The 19,713-nt window shown below is 46.0% G+C and overlaps 1 protein-coding gene across 1 annotated transcript; it reads left to right on the top strand.

Annotated features, from left to right (window-relative positions):
- Positions 1-270: 270 nt before the first annotated feature.
- On the top strand, positions 271-3,716 carry arf6a (ARF GTPase 6a). The gene is made up of 2 exons (XM_088648070.1): positions 271-662; positions 850-3,716. Exon 2 carries the CDS (start codon positions 1,906-1,908, stop codon positions 2,431-2,433), a length of 528 nt encoding a protein of 175 aa, XP_088504196.1. The 5' UTR covers positions 271-662; positions 850-1,905; the 3' UTR covers positions 2,434-3,716.
- The last annotated feature ends 15,997 nt before the right edge of the window (positions 3,717-19,713 follow it).

Here is a 19,713-nt window from a genome sequence, read left to right as displayed (position 1 = left end):
CACGGGGGGTGATAATATAGCGAGGGGGCGGTGTCTCTGTCAGCACGCACGGGCAGCGCCCTCCCTCGAGAGTAGCCGAGCCCCCTGTCAGTTATGCGTGCAGCTCGTGGCCTGTCTGCGGCATTATTTGAAATCCCTCACAGTACCCACTGAGTGACGCCTACGTCATAACGCACCACCTCTTTCTTTTTTCACATTTGAGCGCTGGCTGTCGACTCACACCCTCGTCCACCGAGCGCCTCTCCTTTACTGCCGCCAAAGGCAATAACCCCCTTCGTTGCGTTTTTTCATTCAAGAGAATCGTTGCACATGAAAGATCCGGTTGGGGGTGACACATCCCGAAACTGCGCTGGCGGGCGGCCGCCATCTTGGCTCCCGCTGCCGTGCGCCGCAATGAGGGACGCCGAGCACGCGTTTGGAGCCCCAATGGCGTCAGTTTCCTGAGCCTCTGAGCCCCGTCAAAGGCGGTGCGTGGTAACTACTCTGCGCATGCCAATGGGCGGAAATGTGGAAAAAAAAAGTGCCTGAAAGTAAGCGAGCGAGAGGAAGTGGCGGGTGATCGGGTCCGCACCTTTTCCGGTAGCCGAGAGCCGCTCGGAGCTGAGAGAGAGAGAGGCGAGAGCGGGGTGGATCAATCCGGGGATCGGGGGGCCGCAGAGCAGGTAACAAAAAAGACGCCAGACACCGGCGGGACCGGCTGAGAGAACCGCGTCTCAGAAATGCCGGCGCCGCTTTTGTTCAGCATTGAGCGGAAAACGTAACCACGCTAGCGGCGGCTGCGCTTAAAGTTGTGTTTTTTTTCCCCTCCCCTGACACCCCTCCCTTTTCTCAACCGCTCTTGTGTTACAGGGAGAAGAGAAGAGGAAGCTCTCGAATGAATCAATGACCTTTGGAGTCGCCTCGGCTCAGGCTCTTCCGTCTCCGACAGAAGTGTGGCGGACCCGGGCGGACCAGGCTGAAGCGCGGAGCCGGTGAAATTGCGAGCTGCCCACCCGGTTCAGAAAGGAGGGGAGGCGGCGGCGGTGGAGGAGAAGGAGGAGGAGGAGGGGAGAGAGAGAGAGAAACGGGCGAGCGGAGACCTCGACACGGGCACGCCAGGAGGAAGTCTGTGAACTAGCTCCCGCAGGCTTCTGCGAAGGCCTGCTCGGGCAGCCGCGCCGATCCTCAGCCAGCTCACTTCTGGAAGTTGAGAGAGGGGCCGGGAGAGCAACACCCACCCCCCCAGCCGGACCCGTCTGTGTTGTAGGCCCTCGCCTTAGAGAGGAGAAGGCAAGCCGAGGGACTGGAGAACCGCATTACACGGACCCGTAAGTGGATCCCGGTGTGCTCTTGATGTGGACTTGAAATAACCGGCCTCCCCACACCCTCTTTGTCAACCTCTTTCCGGCACCTGGATTCCTCGCCACTCCCGGTGTCTTTTAACTGTGACCTCGGCCTCCCTTTTGGCGTCCCGGCTCGGTTCAAGGCAAAACCTTTTACTGACTGAAAGGGATATTTGACAGCCCGGGAGGAGGGGGGACGGACCGACCGACGGACGGGACAGCTTTGTTGTTATGGATTCTTTTCGGATGTTGTCTAGAAGTTGCACAGCCGGCTTTTAGTGTTGGGAGAGCAGTAATCTCGCACGGACGGATTGCCGCTTTGCAGAGACACCGTCTGCGTCTACAGCCCAGCGATTGAATGGTTTCTAACTTCAGCCTGTCCTGATGTACTGTCCTTTGCTCCCCACCGGATATTGACCAGTGCGTGACCAGTTGGCTGCTTGGGCTGAAAGTGGGGAACTGTTCGGTAACAAGAAATACAAAATCAGAACATCTTATTTATTAGGTCTCAAGTGCACAACGGGGGTCCAGGTGACTTATTGAATTTCTCAGAGGAACTGGATATTTATGCGCTGTTTACACGATGGGGAAGATGCTATCCAAGATATTTGGCAACAAGGAGATGAGAATATTGATGCTTGGACTTGACGCCGCGGGGAAGACCACCATACTTTACAAACTGAAACTGGGGCAGTCCGTCACCACCATCCCCACCGTAGGCTTTAACGTGGAAACCGTGACCTACAAGAACGTGAAATTCAACGTGTGGGACGTCGGGGGACAGGACAAGATTCGCCCCCTGTGGAGGCACTACTACACGGGCACGCAGGGGTTAATCTTCGTGGTGGACTGTGCGGACAGAGACCGCATAGACGAGGCCAGGCAAGAGCTCCACCGCATCATTAATGACCGGGAGATGAGGGACGCCATTATCTTGATTTTTGCCAATAAGCAAGACCTGCCTGATGCCATGAAGCCGCATGAGATCCAGGAGAAACTGGGCTTAACCCGCATCCGAGATAGGAATTGGTATGTGCAGCCGTCCTGCGCGACTACAGGTGACGGACTGTACGAGGGGCTGACTTGGCTAACTTCTAATTACAAATCTTAATGGTCGAATGATGACTGGTTAGAACAAGCAAAAAAAATAAAATAATACAAAATTTACACGAGAAGAAGCAATTAACAAATAACATGGCTTCTCGGAAGAATATAATAAAAAAAGTTTGATTATAATTCATTTTCTTTTGATTATTATATGACCCCCGTATAACTAATCATTTTTTTTTCTTAAAGTAATTATTTGGCTGGCTTTAATTTTGCTTTTGCCCTGTCCTTGGATCACGTTCTTTATTGATTACCGTGACTCAAGAAATACTCCCGTGAGAGACTTTTTAAAAGAAAAAGCAGACTACATGAATTGCCTCAAGCTCTTGAATTTTCTTAGTTTTATTGTATTATTTCCTTTGGCGGGGCGGGGATTTTTTTTTTCTGTTTTACTTCTCATTTTTGCCTCTCTGAACCTGCTTGATGTAGACTTTGCTTCTTTTACATTCATACCGAACATGTGTGCGATGTTCAGGCCTGAAGTTTCTAATAGTACATATATATAAAAATTGTTTGAAAAAAAAACAATACGGCGTGTCTCTAAATTTTATACTGTTTCTTTGAGAAGGAATTAAGCCCAGAGCTTACAGATTTAAGATTGCCGAGAGAGCCACCAGGTGTTTAGCAGCACCGTTCTGTTACAACTATGTGAAGTATTACTGTAGGTATAGATGCTGAACGAGGTACAAGTATACTACAGCAAAGTGCTCAAAACACTTCTATATATACGTATGTATTCCTCTGTAAATGAGCGTCCCAAGCATTGGTGACCTGCAATGCTGTTTTGAAGGACCCCCCCGCCGCACACGGGTTTTAAAAGTCAGGCTTGAAGTTGTTACCACGGGTAACTAGGTTGGGCCGGAAGCCCCCCTCCGTGACGGACTGCTGCGCCTCGCGAAGACTTCGCCGAAGTTCCCGTGACGGGCTCGCGCGCTCCGCCATCCCGGTGCTGCTCCCCGCTCCCCGCTCCCTGCTCCGGCGCGTGGCGGCCGAGCGAGTGACTCATCCGCCGAGAAGGCCCGGCGCAGGCGGAGGAGCGCGGCCCGTAGTCTGGGGTTGTGCCGGGTTAGGCGTAGCTCGTCACAAGGGGGTGGGAGTTTCAAATTAATCCGCCAGTTAAAAGGAACACGTAGGTGTTTTTAACCGACCTCTCTTTTTTTTTTCCTTCATAACGTCGATGTATCAATGCCTTTTTTTTTTGTTGTTCCTTCACATTTTCATTTATGACCTTTGTCGTGAAGGTGTGGGATTTTAAACTTTATTAAAAAAAAATCAGCTTCAACTGCAGATCGGCTCATGTCATACGTTAAAAAATAAACAATGGAAAAAAAAACAATGGTCTTCTGTAATTAAATTATAAATCGCGTTTTATTTTTTCTTTTATGTGCTATGCTGATTTCCGAGCACTGTACAGAATGGCAATTGTAACCAATTTAATTCAACTAGCCCTTTTAAATAGTTTCTCTCTGGTTTTGACCAAGCTGGAACACTGCAGGGTATTTGAGAGGTTAATGCTGCTAGCACTGTGGTCCAGCTGCTCTTTGGGACAGGAAAGGTATCATTGTATTTGTGGAGGCTTGCCAGAATCACAAAAACTATTCTGGCGAGTGTAACTGGGCTAAATCAGGTACTATGACTTAAAGTTTCCATTACTTTCAGGACTGTGACTTAGTGGGTGAGAGAGAAGTTTTCATTTAATTTTTTTCATCTTTTATTTTCTGAGCATTATGCTAAATGGTTAATAGTACTGTAGTAACGTGTAAGGTCATGAGACAGAAAACTCAGTCACAAAAAGCACCAGTTTGCTGAAATAGCGGCAATAGTTGTTTCTAGCAGAGGAGTTCAGTTTTTAAACACGAGGCCGGTTGTTACTCACAGAGACATTAAGATAGTTGGTTCCAATACTCATTTGTTGCTGATTTAGACCTTCATGGTGTATTTAGAAAGTGTGTGACAAAATTCACCTGTGAATAAAATGGTGGTGATGCTGGCCGTTTGTAGGAAAGTCGTCCTGCACAGTGTTTTACACAGTTGAAGGCTGATCTTTTTTCAGATAAAATGAAGAGGCGCTGCTTCTGTTGCTCTGTCGGCAGTATCATTGTGCTGGGCTAGACCAAGGCTGGGACTTCAGAGTCTGACTGCCACCCTGAATCCACAATCTAGAACAGCATCTCTGTGCTCCTGCTCAGCCAGGAGAGAGACCCCGTGTGCTGGCCTAAGGTCGTAATGCTGCTTTCAGTGTGGGGTGATTTCAGAACCACCTTTATATACATGAAGGTTGCAGAAATATCTCTCCATCTGGTTTCTAAAGGTTTTGGTTCTTCTAAATGTGAACTCTTCAGATCTGCTGAAGGGAATGGCAGTTCACCCAAGGTAAGAATCTGCACACCAATTTCACGGGCAAGAAGTGACTCAGTAATTTTTTTGTTTTCCGTCACGCGTGAGGGCTGCAGTGTTACGAGGCCAGGTGGTGCCATGGGGAGCTCTGTCATATTCATAGCACCGAACCCTGGACTCAGATGTGGCTCTGTCTGTGTGGAGTTTGCATGTTCTCCTCAGGGTTGGTGTGGGGTACCCGAAATTGGCACGCAATCACCTCACCTCTTAGCGCCCTGTGATTAACTGGTATTTCGCCTTGGGCCTGGGGGGTTAGTCCCACCTTGTACCCTGCAGCTCTCTGACTGGGCTTCAGCCCAGAGCAGCTGCAGGAAATGATCAGGTGGCTGGTTGCGTGGTTACAAGGACAGGGCATCTAACTAGTCCATTGCTATCTCTTTGTTGCAAAAGAACTCCCTGCTGATGATTCAGCTTACCCTGCGAGCAAAAATGCTCATCTCAGACCTCTTGTCATCATCATTCCTTCCATCGCCGAGCAGGGAGTTACCCGAAGGGAGAGGACCCCAAGTACGCGGGAAGGAAGCGTGAGGGAGCTGTGAAATTCTCGGAAGGGTTCTGAGGTTTGGCTGAAAACGGAGGTGAAGACACTTTAAGGCGCTCTCCCAGTAGGGGATGGGCCTAATTAAAGTGCGCTTTGCTTGAAAACCTGCATGTGGCATTTCCTCCCGGCGTTCTGCTGCTAATGAATGCCAAGTTCACGATCATCAGCCCCAGTCTTGGGTGTCTATATAAAATCTAGCGTTTTAGACCTCTGTAGTAGTTTACCTGCTAATTTGTAAGTTTTAGAAAGTTACATGGACTATGAAAGTTTTGTTAATCTCTAAGGCAGGCTACAGGAGTCCATATACAATTCATCTATTCCAACAGGGCTCTAGTTTGTGTTTATACTTGCCTTTTTGTGTCGTTCCCTGCCTGTGGCTGTAGTTTTATTGCTGCTTTGCGGTTGTGTAACCAGGTTGTTTGATGTGCTGATTCCAGAGGGGGGGGCTGCCAGGGAGAAACTCCAAACTTGCTGATTGGGAAAAATCCAGCATTGCACTCAGGGATGAAGCCCGGCGGTGAAGAATTGGAGACAGCAGCCGGTGCAGCAGTCCCTCTCCTGGCTGTGCAGAACCTGCACGAGGAGGAATTGCAATGGTGACATTGATGTAGAAGGGGTCAGTACAAGCAGAAAGGAAGCCACTTCGTGTGGTGCAGGGGTCTCCACCCCAGGTCCGGCAGAGCCCAAGCCCAGCAGGAAAGGTTTCATCTTCTCCAGTCAGGCAATGTGTTGAATTAGGCGGTCGAGAGCTCAGGTGGAAAGAGAACTCCCTCGCTAGATGTTCCTACCCCAGCCATCACCCTCAGACCTCCCGTTCGGTTGTCCTGTCGAACACAACAGGTCGCGTGTCATTCTGCAGGTCTGTGTCACTCGAGTGTGCGTCGCGGAGATCGATCCGAAACCTCGACTCGCTGTTGACGCAGTGGCGCTGCTAGCGGTCCGAGGTGTTTCTCACGTTCGGAGGCTCCTGCTGGTGGTCATTCCAGATGCCTTGTATGTCTCCAGTGCTAACTGATGACGTGATTGACCTGCTGGTTTGACTTGTTCCTTTGGTCAGGCCTGTGTGTCAAAACTACTCTCCTTCAAAGCCACTGTTCCCAGCTAATTCAGCAAACGGAGCTTTCCACATCATCTCTTCGGCTTGTTGGCCGTTATTTCTGATTACACAGCTCTTGTTGGTTGATCCAATTGATGATGAACAGACAGGTGGGGATGATGATGATGTACTAGATGCATCAACAATGAGCTGTTATTCCTTCTGAAGAGGAAGAGGACCAGTGGATTGTTTCAGACGGCACACCTGAATAAGGGCAGTTCTGAGAAGCAGGAATCGGTACAGAGTTGACACAAGTCCCATTTGAGCTCTGAAAGAGCTGAAAGCATTTTTACAAATTGACCCCCGAGTAGAAAACTGAAATCAATGGAGCAAAAACCAGACAACAGTGTTTGTCCAACAGACTATAGGCACAAAGGCGTCGTTCTTTTGGTAAGTTGGGCAGATTGGTTGTTTTCTGTGATTTTGCTAGGGGGGGTTTGCTAGGCTTGACATTCCGCCAAATCATCTCATCACCTGTGTCCAATCAATATATTCATTAGTGAGCTGGTTTAGTGTTTCTGTTTAGTCAAATTCACTTGAGTGGGTCCAGGTCTGTTGAGAGTGGTCAATGAATCAAAATGACACCAGAAACATTTAATCAATATCCATATCACATACTTTATTTTTCTAAATAATTCATAAATGAAGTGGAAGTTTCTTCAAGTGTAGATTGTTTTGAAGGGGGTGATGGGGTAAGTGATCCGCTGATGAATGGTGATTCGTCTTAATCTCTCATGTAGTGTGGTGGTGACAGCTGTTGCTATGACCATTTCTTAAACTGCTAAGCCGAATTGGTTCATTGGTGTCCTGTAGATGGAGTTCTGAGGTGTGGCCGTGCAGAATGGGAAAAAAAGGCTGACTCGGCTAAGCTCTGTGTTCAGCAGAGGTGAGCTGTGTGCATGTGTGTGCGCACGCAGATTTCTTAACGTGCAAGAAGCTATATCGTAGAAATCACAAGTTATGTTTGTATTTCTTCTGTGACGTTATACAGCCTTGTAGTCGACTGAGATGTTTAGGCTGGGGACTGTGAAAACCAGTATAGAAATGTCAGTTTTGCATTGACTTCCAAAAAGACATTGTTTACCTCAAACAGTAGTCTGGAATTTGACCTACTCGTGAGTTGAAAATTAAACCTTAAGATCCGGTACGCCTGGACAGCATTCCACCTCTTTTCTGTGTGTTAAAAATGCACTGTTCAGAGGCTGTGGCATTCTGTAAGGTTTAAAAAGACAGGCTTTCAGAAAAGTGCATGTGACTGTGCTGCAGTTTTATCTTATTTGCTAAGCGAAGCTTTTTTTGCTATCGGAGGCTTAATGCAAAATTAAAAAAAATTAATCTTTTGTAATACGTCTTCTGTTGTACTGAGTGCAGTGTTGTGTTTTCTAGCCTCTTGTAAGTTATGCTTTGTCTTCCGACATTTTTAACTGTTCTGTCAGCTGTCACTTCCTGAGTTTGTGGCTTTCTGCTAAAAAAAGTGGCCAGTCTGAACCAGTCTAATTGCCATTAATGTCAATTAAGACATCATCAGGAGATATTTTAATATAATCAAAGAGTTCTTGAATCTGTTTTTCAGCAGCTTACACTTACTGAAGCAATCTCAGGTTTTGCAGTTATGTTTTGTTAATCAGTCACTCACACTTCCTGATTCCAAAGGGCGTGCTTCCAGCAGTTTGAGAAGCACAGACTTTAGTTTTGTTATTAGATGCTATTTTTTTCATGCAGAATGATAAACCAGTGGTGTATAGCACGTCTCAGTGAAGCATCCGTTTTAGTGAATGTTATAATTTCTGTGTGGACTTTGTTACTCTTCTAAGTGTCTGGAAGAGGCTGGAATCAAACCTAGAGATCTTTCTTCTTTTTACTAGTGCGTTGATGGATTGCTTAGTGAGACCCCACGAAAGCATCTTTTGATTAATGTATTAATTCAGGAAACATTGTGTCAGCAGTTATGACTGGTTATAAATAGAAAAGGGGAGGAGACTGGGTGGAGTTACATCATCAAACACTTCAGATTTCCTTTTCAGAAACCCTTAGAATGGGGGTTGAAATCTTGGCTGTGTGTGAAGCCAGGTTTTTTAAAGAAGATCATTTGTTTAGCAGATGCCCCGATCAAGTTACAATATATATTTGTTGCAGAAATATGGCATTCTGTGCCATTTTGAGTTACATGATATCTTGAATCAGCCCTCCCTTCTCTCTCACACACACACACACTCTCTTCCCGCTAATGAGGCGATCAGGTACAGTATATCTGCGTGAGATCAAATCCAGTGCCTCGATACCTCGCATGCAACTGTCCAGACCTGCACAGACCCCACCTCTCTCTCACGGGCCGGGGAGAGGGGTGGGGAGACTGAGGCAGGGATTAAAAACATTAGCTGTGTTTAAACAGAAAATGATTTAAAGAAGGAGAACAGAAGAGGAGAAGGAGTGTATTCTGCCTAATTCATGAAATCATGGGAAAATAACAGAGGGGAAAGAACAGTTTTCAAATAATTTCTCCCAAAAAACAGAGCAGCAAGCAGCTGTTGGTAAGGTTAGCCTTTAAGAGGAATTCCCAAGAAAAGGGAGGGGGTTATTGCAAAACCTGTGGCAACTGTAAACAGTGCATAGATAAAGAGCTTCAGCAGGGAGGTTGGGAAATAATCCCTTCCATACTGACACTCCTACAGATGCTTTCATCCAGTGAAGAATCCAGCCCAACCCTGCTGTGTGAGGCTGGGAGCACAGAGACGCCTCCATTTAGAAGAATATCCCCTGAATGCACAAACTGGTTACTTGAAACAAAGGAATCGGGAAGACTTGATTTTCAGCTCCTGCTGTACACCTGAAGCTGGTGCTCCAGGTGCCAGGTATGCTCAGGTATGCTCATCTTTAGGTATGCTCTAAAGATGGGGCTGGTGCTGAGGCTCTAGGGATGGGTCTGCAGAGCACGATTGCAATCTCCTCCAGCGCTCCAGAAAGCAAACCAGAATGTTCCCAGACCGGAAACCCAGCATGTGTAATAGGGTTGCTGCCATTCTGAAGCTGATTGATCTGGGGAGAGTTCCTTATCTTTCAGATGTGTAACCAGGGGCCTTGCAGCTGTATGGCCAGTGTTTTCCTCAAAGAGGCTGAGTAACGAATGTGGGGCATCACTCTGTTTTTTAACAGCCAAATCTTGAAAGAGCAGGTGGACACAGGGGGGTGGAGGAGTGTATTTTTACTCCCCCGCTTAAAGAAGACAACAGAGCTGGGGTGCGAACAATTAAGGTGTAATGGAACTCCAAAGACACTCTACTTGCACCAAACCCTCGCTTGCACATGCAGGAGTTTCTGTGACGTCTTACAGAAAAAAACCAAACCCACCTGAGCCAAGTCAGACCTGCCCTCAGTCTAGTTATTTGAGCCTCTCTGCTGCATCGGCACACCTCTTGGAGATGAGCAACACTCCGCCAGCAGTTAAAGAGGAATATAGGCCGGCTGGATTTCCTTGCTGCGGACTGCGAGCCTGTGGGTGCATTCGGAGAGCTGGCGCACAGAAGGAGCTGCCTGGAAATATTGGTGCTGTCACACATGGCACAGGCGCACGCGTGCCCACACACTGTTGACATTCTTGGTTGCTGTGTGGAAACTGTTAACAGATTTGTGTTACAGGCTGAGCCAACAGGGCCTTCACCACCACCCCCCCCCCCCTCCAGCAGCCCTCAAAGGAGAAATTCCTGGTGTAAGAATCTCAGCTGTGAGCCTGCGCTTGCCCTGTGTCTGACCTTCTCGAGCGACTCTAGGGCCTGGGGCATGAGGGTAGAAAGTGCACTGTGTCCCGTCCGCTGTGGACAATGTTGTCATCGCTGGCATGTTCTATACAGACCTCCGGGGGGCTAAGAATGGAGAGTCAAATGTACGAGCTGGTGTTTTGGCAGCAAGTACGAGCGTTTTTTGTGTACCAGGACTTCCCATTCCTGCTGAGCCTGAGATCTGCAGGTCTGTGCTGTGGCTGAGCTCTGGATGACCTAACGGAGCCCTGCGCCAAATTAATAACTTCATCCACAAGGACCAATTCATTGTGCGGGAGTCCTGAGATGTTTTGAGCACATCTGTTTTGAACGTGCAGGCACTGCGGTTAGAAGCTGGATGGGGAAGCCAGTTTATTATTGTTAATAGTAATATCTGAGCTATTGATCTGATCCAAAACAATTTTTCTACCCGATTATACAGCTGGGCATTTTTACCAACTACACTACACCCCAGGAAATGTTTGAAACTGCATAGACATCTCATTCCTCTTCCTGTGAAGTCCTTATTAGAGCTCATCAGCAAGGGATAGCTAACTCCGAGCAGTGAAATGATTGTAAATACGGTGCCTTGCAGGGAGCCCTGAAACCCTGATTTTATTTGATTTTATTTTGTTGCTGCTATTTCTTTACATGTGTGCATGTAGGAGGGGTGATACAGATACAAGATATAAATAACGTGAGACTCTCAGTTCAGCTTATGCAAAGTACATCTTGCATGCTTTCAGAAATGCAGTCTGCGGATGGACAGAATCAGGCAGTGAAGCGATTGCTGGTTTAGTGATGTTTAGTGATATGTGGAAGCTCTGGAACACGCCGAGTGGACCTCTGGGCTGTCTCAGCCAGAAATGTGAGTCCAGGGACAGAAGGCAATGAACAGCCCCGGGAGAAGAGCTGCTGTGAGCGAACAGCTGGGAGAGACAGAGAAGCAGAAGAGGTTGAAGCTGATTATAACAGGGGTAAAAGACAATGACGATAGAATTTTTATTTTAAAGAAGTACCTGTGGCACTATGTTTACTGTCACATGATTCATCACTGCGAGTGCATTTGCAGCCTGGTATTGTGTATGTTACCTAGGAGCACTTTTTAAAAATATATTTACTTGTAAGGAATATCTTTCTGTAACTGCATCCACTGCATATTAGCTGTACTGTAGAGAAAAATATCATGCACATTTTACTCTATACTGAGCATGTAACCTTGTACCTACTTTTCAGCTACCAGTTTGCATTTTTTTTTGTCCTGAGCTATCTGAGTCTGAGGGCAGCCCTTGTCTCAAACATTGACTTTTCATGGACTTTGAGCACTTTAGCCTGTGTCCCAGACTGTGGAACTCTTAACCCTTTCCTCACTCCTCAGTGTGCAGTAAGTACAGACCAGGGAGAGGTTCTTGGGATTGTGCATGTGGCTTTGAGTTCATATTCATCGGAAAGCAGCACTATGTAAATAAGATGCTATTGTGTTAGAGTTTTTCCTTGAGTCCTGCGGCAGCTACATTCCATATCTCCTGATCAGGTGCCTCCTGTGCCTTCGAGAGTGGGCTGCCCTGTGTGTCAGTGTCGGTGCATGCTCTCTTCCATGTGGGCCCCACATGTGTCTGCCCTGTGCGATGCAAAGCACCCTGAACCAGTGCTTTTGTTTAGAACACTCTTTTAACTAGCTCCTCTCATGAGAACTTCTACACGAATAGCTCCACGTCTGGTACCGCACTTCAGCAGTTCTTTCTTTTACAGTTGACAACGTGAAATGTTTTCCTTTGTCTGTAAAACTGTGAAAACTGATCCCTTACTGATGTTAATGCCCAACCTGCCGCTCACCTGCAAAAAATGTCACTTGTGCAAGGTGACCGTGCAATGCTTGGCGTGACCAGAGAATAGTGTGCATTTATTGCACCAAAGCATAGCTTTTCCCAGCAGTCTCATGGCATCGAGCCCTACCTCAGCTGACTTGCTGTTGCTGGACAGTGCAAGATGTCAGGAACCGGTTGTGAAGCCCAGGCTTCGAGCCTTCTACTGCAGTTAGTGGCTTCACTGTCAAACATCGGCTGCCCAGCCTAGCTGGTGCAAAGCTTTCTTAAATTCGAGGCGTCCAAAGGCATACCTTTCACACGAAACATGCACTTTGAGGTCCTCAAGCACCATTACTACATAACCCCTCTTGTGAGAACAGAGGTGCATTGATATAATAGACATTAAAATACAGCAGACACCCCTCTGCCCACATGTGTGTTTGCCTGGTCTATATATTCTTAAGGTTAAGCAGTTGAAACGACTCTTTTACAAATTTCAGCACTGGAAAAGACAGGAGGCAAGACTTTTGTTCACTACGATCCTCACTGTAGGCTCCACATTCCAGTCTGAAATGGATGTTATAAGAAAAGAAACCAGTGGAAGTTTTGGCGACTTGTGGAGCGAGTCTTTCGGGGCCCTGCCCTTGACCATTGAGCGTTACTGCATGAGCAGCCGGAGGGTGGCTGTGTGCGGACAGTGCACATTTTTCTGCAGGAAAGATTCCTTTAAGCGAGGGCAAGTTGGTCAAAGGAGAGGCAGTGGCCAGGCTTGCCCTTGCTCTCTCACGTGTGGCTGTGTTTTTCTTGTTTGACCTGGAGTTTATCAAGCACCACTGGGCTTTGATAAACTAAGTACACTGATCCAAGGCCACTCTGTCTACGCATGCGAAAGGAGCCTGCTGACTTCAGCCAGGCACGGGGAGGTAACTGTAACTCTGCGCCTGTCCTGAACTGAAGAGCTGGTTTCACTAAGAGGTCTGACCCAGTCCGATCCGTTGCAACACAACTCCAGGATGCAGAGATTTGCGTCTCTCGCTGAACTTTGGCAGCACATATATTGAACTAGTTACTTGCTTAATTAGACTTAAGACATATTTCCGTACAGGACTGAAGCATGACTTGTTAATTTCATTTATGTTATTGTTTATAATAATAATTTTGTCTTGGAGATGCAAAAATTGGTATTCTCTGCCAAATCTTTAATCTCTGCTGCACCAAACCGAGTTTAATTCAGAGATCATGTACAAATCCTATGCTGCTCAGTTCTGTGACAGGACAACATTGCTCATTGTTATAGGCAATAAACATGGGCCGATAAATCAAGGTGGCAATAAAAGAAGTCCACTCATGCAGGTGCAGAATGTCTAATTTGTCCGTGAAAGTCAGTCTCGGAAGTTGTCAGCGCAGTGAAGGACCACGACGTTAAGTGTGCCACTCTTCCTCTGCTGTAGGAAGTTAAATTTAGTGTTCAGTATGAGCAAAAGCACTTACAACCCCAGCTCCACCACAGTGTGTGTCCCTTTCCTGTGTGCGCTGTTCAGGAGGGTGACTAAACCGAGTAACGCGCACGATGACTTGACGTCAGAGACCATCTGAGACTTTCATTTCCCCTTTTGTTCAAGTCTCTTTCTCTAAGGAGCGCTGCTGTACGGTGTGCTGCTGCTAAGTGCCTGCTGTATACTGCATGTTGAAGCACACACCTCTTTGAGATGGCATTTTAGTTTTGCTGAGGTGGTTAAGGCAGGAGGTCCCAGCATGCTGAACCAGACCACAGAGGAATGAGGTGCTGTTTCAGAACAGTCCTGTCACCTGCTCAAGCAGTGTGTCACGGTGCTCCCCATGGGTCAGGAAATAAAACCACTTGATTCCCAGAGTCAATGTTGAAGACATGGGCGTGTTGGGTGAGAAGATGAATTTCCCTGGAGCTGGAAAGAGTTCAGAAGAGGAAGTGGAATATGCGGTCTGTCCATCTTACCCAACCATGAATTGCCTTAGTACAGTGCAGCTGTGCCATCTGCACAGTGGACCCTTTTCCATCTCAGATGCTGTGTTGTGTAAATGCAACAATATTGTGGCAAGCTAAGAGTGTTATCTCACTGAGAATGGAAATATATAGTTAACTAAAAGGCAGAAAGCTAGATAGATTGAAAAAATCTAAAACTGATATTCAATAAATCTACTCTTGGTGTTCAAAAGGACCAGCAGCTGTATCGCCCTGCAACTCACAACTGGCTACCTTCTGAAACAGGCACCGTTCTTTGGATGAGTCGTAAAACTGAGGTCTTGACCCTCTATGATCATTACAAATCCCAGGGCATTTCTCTCAAAGAATATTGGTGTTACCCTAGTGTCCTGGCCAAATTTCCCTCTGGCATTTACCAGTAATGGCCTCCTAATAATCCCCATCTCTGAACTGGCTTCATCACTCTTCTCTCCTCCTCACTGATAGCTGATGTGTGGTGAGCGGACTGGTGCACTCTGGCTGCTGTCACATCATCCAGGTGGCTGGTGGAGGGGATCCCCATTACCTGTAAAGTGCTTTTGAGTTGAGTGTCCAGAAAAGTGCTACATACTGTTAGTGTAAGGAATTTATTTGTATTATTATTATTATTATTATTATTATTATTATTATTATTATTATTATTATTATAATTATAATTATTAAGTGATGAAGTCAGTGAGTTGGGGACCAGACAGTAGTATAGCCTTGAAACCCACAAAACTCCGCACTGTATTCTAGATCTCTGCTTTTGTATTCATTGTTGGTAATAAAGGGTCAACGCATTAACCTTTGACAACAGCTTTAACAGCTGGCAAAACTAATCAAAAACTCAAGGTTGTCTGAAAAATACATACAGTACAGTAGACTCACTAGAACTATGTCCTTCACCAAAAATACCTGGGGAAAAAACTTTTTCCATATTAGAAGATAAGGATATCCTGGCGGGCGCCTAGATTAGTACTTGGCCTCCTCCAGCTTGTGAGATCAGCACTGTCTGCAAGCACACAGCGCGTGAGGCTGGCTGCTGCACCAGCAGGGCTGAGACCTCCCGGGTGAGACTGGCCCTTCTCGGGGGTGACTGCGTGGCAGCAGGGCTGCAGTCCTGGGCTGGGCTCAGAGTCAGGGAGTGCAGAGCGTAGTGGCTAGAGAGGGCAGGAACCACGTGCTGCACTGCTTTGCAGCTCTCTGCCACTGCAAGGGAGGAAGGGGGGGTTTCCTGGTTTAATTACTCTAACCAGGAAGGAATGTGAAACTCGTCTAATTGTGGGCGTGGGTGTAGACTGAGAGAGCAACAGGGCCCTTCTGCGGCTCAGAAAAACAAGATGTTGCCATACTGTTGCTCGCACATTTCCCTGCCACAGATCACTTCAGCAGGTGATGGTCGTCTCTGAGCCATGTGCTGAGGGATGACTTCCTGTTGCATTTCCTATTAGTGCTGTCTTCCCCAGCTGGCGAGATGCGTGGTGAGTCACTCCCAGCACAAACTCCTGGGTGTGTGGCAACGTGGATCACATCTTAAGCTTGTTAGTTCCCAGCAGAGATGACTGGAAGGGCATCTGATACACGTTTTCAAAATCCTCTAGATCACTGCCAGCGTCAACCCAGCAAACGTCTTCAGAATGAACGGCAGAACACAAACCAGAGGGCACAAGTGGAAACTGCACGGACGTGCATTTAAAGCCAAACACAGGGGGCACTTCTCTACGCAAAGGGTTGTGGGAGTGTGGAACAATCCACCCAGCCACGCTGTTGAAGCCAACACTCTGGCTTCCTTCAGGAAACGGCTGGATGAGATCCTTGGAGTAATTGATAGCCAATTAGTACCAAACGAGCCAGATGAACCAAATAGCCTCTTGTTGTTTGTAACCATTTTTTATGTCCTTTATCTGCACTTCAGTGCTGCTTTTGTAAACTCATGATTGTTGAGTGTGGTAGTAAGGAAACAACATTACCCTGTTTGCTCATCTTAACAAAGTTACCGTATTATGCCCAATAACTGTGTACCATACTGGGCTTCAGAGGCCTCTAATGATTAGGGGTAACTGATTTTGTATGGTTGTAATTTTAAGTCCTAATTTCATCACAGGAGCTCAGTTTGTTCCTTGCCTTAGTATTTATGCTTGAGCTGCTTGTTTACTCTCATCACTTGTCCTGAACTCTAATGCCTCTCTGATTAAATCTCCTGGGCACTTGGTTGGTAAAAGGTTCCCCCGTTGAGGAAACTTTACAATACAATAAAACAAGTGTTAATGAGTCTTGCATGAACAGACACATATGAAACTCTCAGAAATGGCACAGGAGATTAACATGCTGGGCCTGTCTGTGGCCCAGTGGTTACTTGAATTTCTGTTTTTTTTTTCATTCCATCATCTTTTTATTTGCCCCCAAGTGTTCATTAAACAGGCAAGTATAAGTAGGCCCAGATCTCTTCAAGGTTTCTTTGCACTATTGCTTTGTACTGCAGTTGTGTAAGGCTGGAGCGCAGCTTTGATCAGAATGATGCTCCAGTCCTTTCCTCACTTCCTAATCAATACCTGCAAGCAGAGGAGTGACAAACCAGGGAACAGTCAACCTCAATACCCTGCACTCCACCCTCTGAGTTTCAGACATTAATTCTACAGGAGAAGAAAGATTTTTCTTTTAACCGATAAAGCCTTTATCTGGAAATGACACATCTTAGTCGCATCTTTGAACCAAGTACATCAGACAAGGACAAATAATGGAAGCCCCCAAGAATTCCCAATGACTCGAGTCCTGGAACTACCTCCATGACTTAAACAAAACCTTTTACTTCATCTCTTTCCTGCCTTTATGAAAGGACAATCAATCCGATTCATCAGGGGGTGCAGGAGGCTGGGGCGGAACTTGGGTTTAGTAGGTAAAAAGAAAGGAAAAGACCTTAAATTAAAGGTCTGAAGCTTTTATAGCTGAGAAAGCACCTGAACACATTCCCCCTCATCTGGCTTTAAAGCAAGGATAACCTCATTACAAACTCAGGTTTTTAAGAGCTTTAGTTTTAACTTGCAGGTCTAATACTTGCAATTAATGTTACTTAAAGTTTTCTTTAAAAAATAAATCCTGAGATAAAACATGAGTCTTCAATACCACATGTACTGTAGCTACACAGGGATAGATTTGTAAAAAATTTAAAGTGTGAATATAAACCACAATACACATGAAATCTGAACCCCCTACAATCGCCGAACCAAAAGCGTTTTAAACAATGCCCCAATGGCTTTGAGCAATCATTTCTACAGGATTACATTGCAAAACAGCAGCATTCCTTGGCCAGTATGTCCAGTGCATTGAACAAAGTGAAGCTCTTTCTCATGAAATAACTTGGATAGTTTTCAAAATGTGCAGGTGGGAAATTCCTACAATCAACAAGTTCCTGTGCAAAAGTGGTCAGTAGTAATAATAATCAACTTTATTTTATATAGCACTTTTTAAAGTTGACTTTTCAAAGTGCTTTACAGAGAGAGAAACAAATACACAGTAAGAGGCGATAGCAGAATTAAACATTTACAGCGAAGGATTGGAATACAGGAGGAGAGCAAAGGGGCAGACACAGAACCAGTTACATGTCAGCCTTTCTAAAAAAGGTTTGGAAATTGAGATCTATCAACATTATACAGCTATAGTCATACATAATGGCACACATCAAATTCCCTTTGGGATCAATAAAGTCTTATCTATCTATTTCAGTTCTGAAACTTCCATATTTATTGTTATAATATAGTTTTTTTTATCGATAGCTTTTCTTACAACATTCTATTCAATGAATTAGCCTAATTAGCTTTGAGCAGGCAGAGACCATGTGACTTCCCTCCTCCCTGGGATAGCTAGGTTACCCATCACAGTGGTTACCCCCAGAAATGCTGGGTGGACTGAACCCACTGGGGTAAAGGCCTTCACTCGAGGCTTCAACAGCAGGATCTGCAGCAGGATCATGAGTCCACAGCCTCACCCACTGCTCTCTGTTGTCCTCTATTAATACCTACATCAAGTATGTAGCACAATGTACAGTACATCCTTATGACTTTCATACACTAGATGCGGAAGGCTCAAGTAGTGTGATAGGACTGGGTACGAGCTCAGCCTGCGTTTACACATCCACACACAAACTCTTTAGAAAGGCTTTTGCATGGTGCTTGCATGCAGTCAGCAGCCAGAAAACAGCAAAGAGGGAGGAAGAGGGATAAACACTTTTTTCACTCTTTAGCGAGAGTACCGAGAGTGAAACAGCTCTTTCTACTTTTGACAAAGATGTTATTAACTTCAGTGGTGCAGGCAGAAAGCAGTGTTTTGGGAGCACTAGACAGATTCCCCTGCTATATTTGATCATGGAGCTCTCTTCCACAATAGCGGAGTGCCGGGAATTAGGTCTGCTTCAGCTTTAGAGTTTTTTATCTCATGGTAGAGTGATTGAAAGCAAACATTTGCATAACTGCTAACCCACATTACAGTACTGCTTAGAATTTTCCACGCTGGCATGCAGTTACCCGCCCGATCTTTAAAGAATCCATTGCTGTGAGTAAGTCTCAGTGCGTCAGCCTTTGTTTTCTTGCGTATCCACACCCACTCTCCATTTTACAGTTGCACAGTGAAATTCACCCTTCAATTACTATTTATTGATGCAGTGATGTAGCACTGTTTCTATACAACGCTGTTTTGTCATACACGACGCATGTTAACACTGGTATTGTTCAGTTTCATGCTAGGAGGTTCAGCCTGGGCATTGCTGTGAGGAGCATTATTTGTCATGAAAAAGCACTGAATTAATGCTTTTGAGATTATTGATCGCTGTGTCACAACTTGCCACAGCCTCTTTTTACTGGGAGGCTATAAAACACAACAGTAAATGCTTACCAATAACTCCAGTCTGTTCTGACAGTGGCTTATACAAGTAATTTATAACAGTTAAATAAAAAAATAAGGGAACACTGAATGAGGCTGTATAGCTTTTCAAATCTTCTGTGAACAATTTTGTGGTGGCAATAGCTTAATGGACAAATATTTATTATACAAAATAACACACACAAGACACACAAACTAATATTTATAGTGCACTGTTTACAATAGGAGTGAGTTTGCAGGGTACATCAGTGTTCATCAGAGCTTCTCCCTCTGAACCATGTTAATGCACCTGGGTTTGGGAGTAAACACTTTTAGTCTTTTTCCAAAATATGGGAAACCAAACATTCTACATATTTTGAAAACTCTACAACGTGCCAAGATAACAATAATGAAAACAGCAAGAATAGTTCGGGGCATCTGTCCAGCATTTCCGTTTTTATCCTTTTATCCTTCACGCACTGGAGGGGACCCACGACACCCACTTCTGAGGTGCAGGGCCCGCTCGGGTGACACCCAGCAGCCAGTCTGCGCCATCAGCCGATCAGAAAGACGAGCAAGAAGTAGTGCACCAGCCGTCGGATTAATGGGGAGCTCTAGGGAGGCCGGACTTGCCAGCATTCCCCTTTCCCCAAGAAGGGATAAATCCCTCACTTTTATTTCATACTAACCTTTATCTTGGGTAAATGAGGCCAGAGGTCCCTCTTCATGCTTGAGACCCAGCAGATGAAGGGCTCATGTGTGCTGTGACTGCTCATGCCAGCCTGCTAGCGGACCTGTAGCGGGAGTGGTCCAAGCCCGAGGTGCGAAGTGGGCGATGGCGATACGGTA

This window comes from Lepisosteus platostomus, chromosome 10 (assembly GCF_059453375.1).
Source record: "Lepisosteus platostomus isolate fLepPlt1 chromosome 10, fLepPlt1.hap1, whole genome shotgun sequence".
In the NCBI taxonomy this organism is placed as follows: domain Eukaryota; kingdom Metazoa; phylum Chordata; class Actinopteri; order Semionotiformes; family Lepisosteidae; genus Lepisosteus; species Lepisosteus platostomus.
This window is presented reverse-complemented; position numbering and strand designations above follow the sequence as displayed.

Excerpts from the sequence above, each read along its gene's own strand:
- arf6a (XM_088648070.1), top strand. The coding sequence starts at position 1,906 with ATGGGGAAGATGCTATCCAAGATATTTGGCAACAAGGAGATGAGAATA.